Below are 8,071 nucleotides of genomic sequence, written 5' to 3' on the forward strand. Positions count from 1 at the left end.
TATTCTACTACTTTTGCTATAAGTTAAAAATGTCATGGGAATTCCCTGGCTGTCCAGTGATTAGGACTCTGCTTTCATTGCTGAGGGCACAGGTTCAATCCCTGGTCAGGAAACTAAGATCCCATAAACTGTGCCATGTGGCAAATAAACAGTGTTACCTATATCCTGAAATAGACACAATATTTCATCCTCTAGGCTCTGACTTTTAAAGATATAAATCTTTTCTATTCATATAGAGATAAAAAGTTTCAGAACAAAATATACAAATAGCTCATACAGCTCAATGACAAAAAACAAACTAACCTAACTGGGCCTGCAGGGCCCATAAGAGTCTGCAGGGTCTTGAGCACCTCCCCTGCTGACAACCTGGGGTCTGGAAGTGGAGTGGGAGTCTGAGCTGCCTCTCAGGCTCCAGGTGGCCCCTGGGGAGATTCGTCCCGCTGTGAGCCCAGGCTGGCAGCAAGGCAGCCCAGGCTGCCCAAGGCTGGCAGCCCTCACCCCAATCCACTGCCATTGCAATAGCAGCCCAACCCTTTGGGTCTGGAAACTGGGGCAAAAGGTGGGAGGTCCACACCTGTGGTCCCCAGTGGGGACTCTGATTCATGCTCCCTACTCAGGATGCAGTGCCCAGGCTTCCTCCTCCTTGCCCTCCTCACTCTGCTGGTGCTCACTTCAGAGGTGGCCAAAAAGAAAGACAAAGTAAAGATGGAAGGCCCAGGGAGTGAGTGCATGGAGTGGACCTGGAGGCCCTGCAACCTCAGCATCAAAGACTGTGGTGTCAGTTGCTGCCAGGGCACCTATAGGGCCCAGACTCTGTGCATCTGGTGCCAGGTGCCCATATGTACTGGAAGAAGGAAGGAGGAGTTTGAAGCCTACTGCAAGTACAAGTTTGAGACCTTGTGGGGGGATGTGATGGGGGCATGGACACTAGAGCCCGCCACCCTGAAGGAGGCACAGTACAATGCTGAGTGCCATTAGACCATCCATGTGACCAAGTCCTGCACTCCCAAGACCAAAGCCAAGGCCAAAGCCAAGAAAGTGAAGGGAAAGGGCTAGCAGCCAGGCTTGGATGCAAAAGAGCCACTGGATTTACTGGGAGCCCCAGCCCACACCCTCCCTCCACAGGCCCAAGATGATACCCATCAGCACCTTTTGCCTCCTAGTAAGCTTTATCAATCATGCCCTGCTTCATCCCTTCACTCACTCACACCCACCCCAAGTGTCCAAAGTGGGGAAGGACAAGGGATTCTGGGCAGCTTGCACATCCCCCAAAGGGATCTGATTTCCCTGGACCCACTTCTCTTTCCTTAGTGATGCCATTACTAAGAATTAAATAAAGTAAGGGTCCTCCCCCCATCCCCAACCAATGAAAACTTTTCTCTTAATTAAAAAAAAACAACAACAAAGTGTTAGTTGCTCAGTCGTGTCCAACTCTTTGGGACCCCATGGACTGTAGCCTGCTAGGCTCCTCTGTCTAAGCAGAGGACCTAAATAGACATTTCTCCAAAGAAGACATATAGATGGTCAATAGGCATTTGAAAAGATGCTCAACATCTCTATTAGAGAAATGCAAATCAAAACTACAATGAAGGAACTTCCCTGGTGGTTCAGTGGTTAAGAATCTGCCTGCCAATGCAGGGGACATGGGTTGGATTCAATTCCTGGTCTAGGAATATTTCACATACACAGGGCAACTGAGCCTGAGTGCCACAACTCCTGAAGCCTGTGTGCTCTAGAGCCCATGCTCTGCAACAAGACAAGCCACCGAAAGGAGAAACCTGAACACCACAGTTAGAGAGTAGTCCCTGCTTGCTGCTTACTAGAGAAAGGCCACATACAGCAATGAAGACCCACTGCAGCCAAAAATACATTTTAAAAAATTAAAAAAAACAACAACCTACAATGAGGTACCACACCACACCAGTCAGAATGGCCATCATTAAAAAGGCTACAAATAACAAATGCTGGAGAGAGTATGGCAGAAAGGGAACCCTCCTACACTGTTGGTGGGAATGTAAATTGGTGCAGCCACTATGGAAAGCAGTATGGAGGTGAGTTTGAGCAAAATCCGGAAGATAGTGAAGGACAGGGAAGCCTTCATAGTGCAGCCACTATGGAAAGCAGGATGGACAAGAGTTTGAGCCAAATCTGGGAGACAGTTAAGGACAGGAAGCCTAGCGTGCTGCAGTCCACTGGGGTCACAAAGACACGACTTAGTGACGGAACAACGACAACACTGGAGGTTCCTTAAAAAATTAAAAGTAGAGTTGCCATACAATCCAGCAATCCCACTCCTGAGCATATATCCAGAGAAAATTCTAATTTGAAAAGACGCATGCACCCCAATGTTCAAAGTTGCATTATTTGCGCTAGCCAAGACATGGTGTGTTGACTCATGGACTACAGCCCACCAGGCTCCTTTGTCCATGGAATTCTCCAGGCAAGAATATTGGAGTGGGTTGCCATTCCCCTCTCAAAGGGATCTTCCTGACCCAGGGATTGAACCTGGGTCTCCTGCATTGCAGGCAGATTCTTTACCATCTGAGCCACCAGGAAGGTCCAAGCTTCTGAAGCCCGAGACATGGAAGCAGGCTAAATGCCCATCAACAGATGAATGGATAAAGAAAACGTAGTGTATATATGGAATACTGCTCAGCATCCCCTCAAAATGAAATAGTGCCATTAGCAGTAACATGGATGGACCTAGAGATTATCATACTAAGTGACGTAAGTCAGAAAGAGAAAAACAAGGGAATTCCCAGGTGATCCAGTGGTTAGGACCCAGCACTTTCAATGCCAAGGGCCTGAATTCAATCTCTGGTCAGGGAACTAAGATCCCACATGGTGTGGCCAAATATTAAAAATAAAAAAATTGAGACTTCCCTGGTAGTCCAGTGGTAATGAATCTGCCTGCCAATGAAGGGAACCATGGGTTCAATCCCTGGTCTGGGAAGATTCCACAAGCCATGCGGCATCTAAGCCTACTGCCACAACTACTGAGCCTGAGTTCTAGAGCCAACAAGCCGCAACTACTGACAAAACATAGAGACAGAAGGTAGCATAAACTGTGTTACTGTCTAAGCTTGTACTGCTTGCCACACCCCAGGTCAATAAATCAAGAGACAAGTTGTTGGGGCAAGGAATAGTGACTTTATTCAGAAAGCCAGCAGACTGAAAAGATAGTGGGCTACTGTCCCAAAGACCCACTTTCTCCAAGTTGTAATTCAAGCTTCTTCTGAAAGACAGGGGGTGTGGTTGGTCACTGCAAACTTCTTGGTGGCAGAATCCTTTGTTCTTGCAACTGTCCACATAGGTCTGGTTACAGTTTTCCTATAAACCTCTGACAAGGCAAATGTTATTTTGTTTATCCATTCATCCCTTGATGAACATTAGGGTTTTCAATATCTTTTGGCTATTGTGAATAATGCTGTCATGAACTTGGATATATAAACATCTCTTTCAGATGCTGCTTTCAATTTTTTTAGTTTTATACCCAGAAGTGGAGTTGTTGGATCATAATATATGATAACTCTATTTATGGTTTGTTTTTTTTTTTTAAGTAGTCCCCAGCTATTTTCCAAAGAGACCAAACCATTTAACTTTCCCACCAACAGTGTATCAGATCAGATCAGTCACTCAGTTGTGTCCGACTCTTTGCGACCCCATGAATTGCAGCACGCCAGGCCTCCCTGTCCATCACCAACTCCCAGAGTTCACTGAGACTGATGTCCATCGAGTCAGTGATGCCATCCAGCTATCTCATCCTCTGTCGTCCCCTTCTCCTCTTGCCCCCAATCCCTCCCAGCATCAGAGTCTTTTCCAATGAGTCAACTCTTCGCATGAGGTGGCCAAAGTACTGGAGTTTCAGCTTTAGCATCATTCCTTCCAAAGAAATCCCAGGGCTGATCTCCTTCAGAATGGACTGGTTGGATCTCCTTGCAGTCCAAGGGACTCTCAAGAGTCTTCTCCAACACCACAGTTCAAAAGTATCAATTCTTTGTCGCTCAGCCTTCTTCACAGTCCAACTCTCACATCCAGATATGACCACAGGAAAAACCATAGCCTTGACTAGACAAACCTTTGTTGGCAAAGTAATGTCTCTGCTTTTGAATATGCTATCTAGGTTGGTCATAACTTTCCTTCCAAGGAGTAAGCGTCTTTTAATTTCATGGCTGCAGTCACCATCTGCAGTGATTCCAACAGTGTATAAAATTTCCAATTTCCATATATCCTTGCCAACACTTGTTATTTTCTGGTTTGGTTTTTTTTTCCGCCCCCAGGAATTGAACCCAGGCTATAGCAGTGAAAGTGTGGAATCCTAACTACTAGACCACCAGAGAACTCCCCTTGTTTTTCTTTTTTTATAGTAGCCATTCTAGTGGGTGTTAGGTGGTACTTCATTCTGGCTTTGATTTGCATTTCCCAAAAGATTACTGATGCTCAGTATCTTTTAATGTACTTATTGATTATTTGGATATCTTCTTTGGAGAAATGTCTATTCAAAGTCCTTTGCTCACTTTTAAATTGGGTTGTTAATATTAAAACACATTTATCTGGCTATTTAATCTATGAGGTTACAACAATCTTGAGAAAATCAAAATTTAAAAATTGACGGTAAAAAGAATATTTATCTTGAGACATCATATAAATTTTACAATTACCCTGTATGTAACAATTTCTTCATATTAAAAAGTAAAATAATAATAGTGGTTATGGTGCTCATCTTATCCTTTTCTCTATCTTTAATTGGATGTTACTCTTGGCCTTGAGACAACACATGTCTTACAATTTTTAAAATCAAATATATGCAAAGGATATATCTCAATGTAAGAATTTCTATATTATTTACATAATGTTAAGAATTTTTGTCAGAATGGATATTAAATCTTATTAAATGTGTTTCCAGTAATATTTGGAGACTGACATGACTTTTCTCCTTCAGCACATTGTAATGAATTATTCTAAAAGCTTTTCTAATGCTGAGTCATTGTTGCATTTCCAGTACAAAACACTTGATCATGGTGATTATTCATTTTTCTAATGTGATACCAGATTCTATTTGATGATGTGAGTTTTCACTCCCACCAGCATTATATTTAGTATAAGTTCACTAGAGTCCTGAGAATGGGCTGAAGGTAAAATATTTTCTCCCTGGGTTTTTACCAGTCTCATCTTGTGCCACTAAGCCTTGAATGGTGTTTCCAATTGTCCTCCTTCCAGAGGGGGCAGGGGATGGGGAGGATTTTGCAGCTCCTTAACTGAAAAGAAGGTCTGTGTGTGAGCATCTTTCACATTCATACATAGTCCTCTATTATCTTTTTATTTAAGTTGGGAGTGTGGAAGGTGGTGGGTGGGAAAAGGAGGGATGGGAAGGCTTCACTGTTTTGAAATGAGAGTTTCCTTTTACTTTCTTCTATTGTCTCTGACAGCTTTGGATCTGGAGGCCTGACCACTAGGCCATTGGCTAACTGAAGGTAAAGCCTAAAGATGGTAGATGATCCCCAAGTCACAGACGTTTTGTCTCTGGAAAACTGCCTTCTTCAAAGAGGACATAGGAGGATATGAATTGGTTATTAGTTTCTGAATTTTGCCAAATAAAGTAGAATCTAAAAAAAACCCCATGTGAGTTATATTATATACTTTTCAATGTAGACTGTACCTCACAATAGTAGGCATAATGTTAGCTGTCAGTTTTTCATATATGCCCTTTATCAGATTAAAGTTTCTTTCTATTCCTAGTCTGCTGCTGATTTTTTTTTATAAATGGATATTGGATTTTGTCAAATCTTTTTCTGCATGCATCTACTGAAATGATTGAGTGAGTTTTTTTCTTTTATCCTACTATTAATAATACAGACAACTGGGTTCATTGCCTTTTGAATATGAAACCAAACTTGTATTTATGGGATACACTATACTTGGTTTATATTTTAAAGCTGAGATTCTTAACCTAGGACTTTGACAAACATAGATACTTCATAGGTGGTTCTCATGGGTTGATGAACTCCCTGATGTTATATGCAAACTTCTGTGTGAATATGCTAATGGTAGATTGTCACCAAAGATAGTCACTAACCATTTATTCCATCCCTGTTGGTACATGCTATGTCTCCCATCAAGAGGTGGAGTCTAAGCTCACTCAGTCTAAAGCCCACAAGCCACAACTACTGAATCTGTGTGCCGCAACTACTGAAGCCTGTGCGCCCTAAAGCCCGTTCAACGTGAGTAGCCCTTGCTTACAGCAACTAGAGAAAGCCTGTGCAAAGTAATGAAGACCTGCTGCAGTCAAAAATAAATACATAAACAAAAAGATCAAGGATTAGTTACATAGGGTCCAGTGAGCTGATGAATACAGTCATAAAAAAAAAAAGTGGGGTCTATTCCTCTCGGCTTATAACTCAGTCGGACTTATGACTGCTTTGACTAATAGAATGTGACAGAAGAGAAGCTATGACGGATCTAGGTCAAGCCCTTAAGAAGTCTGGCAGCTTGTTTTTGTTCAGAGAGGTCATGTGGGAAAAAAAACAGGACACCCCATCCAACAGCAAACATAAAGACCCCAAACAAACATAAAGACCCCAAACATGGGAATGTGAACATCCTGAGCAGTCCAGCCCCTGCTAAAATCCCAGCTGGATGCAACTATTACATGAGTTAGCCAGATGACAGACACCATGTGGAACAGAACTGTCCATAACTCAGTTAATCATAAGAAATAATAAGTGATTTTTATTTTAAGTCGATAAGTTTTGCGGTAGTTTGTTACACAGCAATACATATCTGAAACTGCTTACCCACACATCTGGAGAGAAAACATCAGTTCAGTTCAGTCGCTCAGAAAACATAGTTTTTTATCAGATCCTCCAAAACAGTTAAAACCACTAGAGGAATGAAAGAGTGAGTATTCTTTAGGAAACACCTGGTAATTTTTCTTTTCTTTTTCCAGTGTTTTTGATAGATATTAGCAGCAATGTGCTTAAGATTATAATCTTTTGCCCTGTATTAGTAGATGATAACTACTGAATTTGGCAATTAAATGAAAGGTCATATGCTTTACAATCTAATGCAAATGACAACCTAAAGTGAAAAGTGAGAAAACTTATGGGACCATCCCTCCTCTATTCTGAAACAAGTTCAAGGGCTACTTTAAAGTTCTTCAAAACGCCTTACCAAAAAACATACATATGAACATGTGGAGTAATACACACAAAAATTATATGCAGAGGAGTGAACAAAAGCAAACCAAAGTTCTATATCATAAAGTATAGTAAAAATATATTTGCATACATAAACCAGCTGAATGTATTCAACTGTAATCATAACTAGTGTACCCATGGTGGGAAGTGAGTGTGATTTGAAACTGAGCTACAACCTACCTGGGTAGAATCTGGGTAAAAATTGACTGAGACATAGGGCATGGTTTGCATCTGATAACTGAGATGGGATAGAGAAGAGGGTTAGAAGGAGAATGGTAATATTGTGGACAACTAGTTCCTATCAAATAAGATAATATGGGAAAGAGAAGCTGCTGCTGTTGCTGCTTAGTCACTTAGTCATGTCTGACTCTTTGTGACCCCATGGACCTTAGCCTGCCAGGCTCCTCTGTCCATGGGATTCTCCAGGCAAGAATACTGGAGTGGGTTGCCATTTCCTTTTCCAGGGGATCTTCCCAACTCAGGGATCAAACCCGGGTCTCCCACATTGCCAGCAGATTCTTTACCACTGGGCCACCACGGGAGAAGCTAACCCTAGAAAAAGAAACTTGAAAAGATCAGGCAAGGTACCCAGAGAGTTCAAAGAGAATACATCAGGGACCCAGGCAAGGCTTGCTAGGCAGACAGTCTGGCTCCCGTGTTAGGCATTATTTAGGAAAACAACAGCTAGATGTTTCATCAAGTGTCCAGGATATTGAGAAGGCCAAGACATCCAAGGTCTGACCTACAGATGAAAGACAAACCCAGGATTCTGGGTGGCATTCGTAGAAATCCTTGCTGCAGCATATTACAGAAGGAATGACACAGCCCAGTGACAATATACAAGAGAATATACCAAATGAGTTAATACTGGAACT

At 42.3% G+C, this 8,071-nt stretch overlaps 1 protein-coding gene across 1 annotated transcript; it reads left to right on the top strand.

The window, feature by feature from the left end:
* Positions 1 to 603: 603 nt before the first annotated feature.
* LOC133247437 (midkine-like) lies at positions 604 to 1,445 on the top strand. The gene has a single exon (XM_061416239.1). It carries the CDS (start codon positions 619 to 621, stop codon positions 976 to 978), a length of 360 nt encoding a protein of 119 aa, XP_061272223.1. The 5' UTR covers positions 604 to 618; the 3' UTR covers positions 979 to 1,445.
* Positions 1,446 to 8,071: the final 6,626 nt, after the last annotated feature.

Source organism: Bos javanicus, chromosome 5, assembly GCF_032452875.1.
Source record: "Bos javanicus breed banteng chromosome 5, ARS-OSU_banteng_1.0, whole genome shotgun sequence".
Taxonomy (NCBI): Eukaryota; Metazoa; Chordata; class Mammalia; order Artiodactyla; family Bovidae; genus Bos; species Bos javanicus.

What these genes read in the sequence shown, in the direction of transcription:
- LOC133247437 (XM_061416239.1), top strand. Translation starts at nt 619, where the DNA reads ATGCAGTGCCCAGGCTTCCTCCTCCTTGCCCTCCTCACTCTGCTGGTG.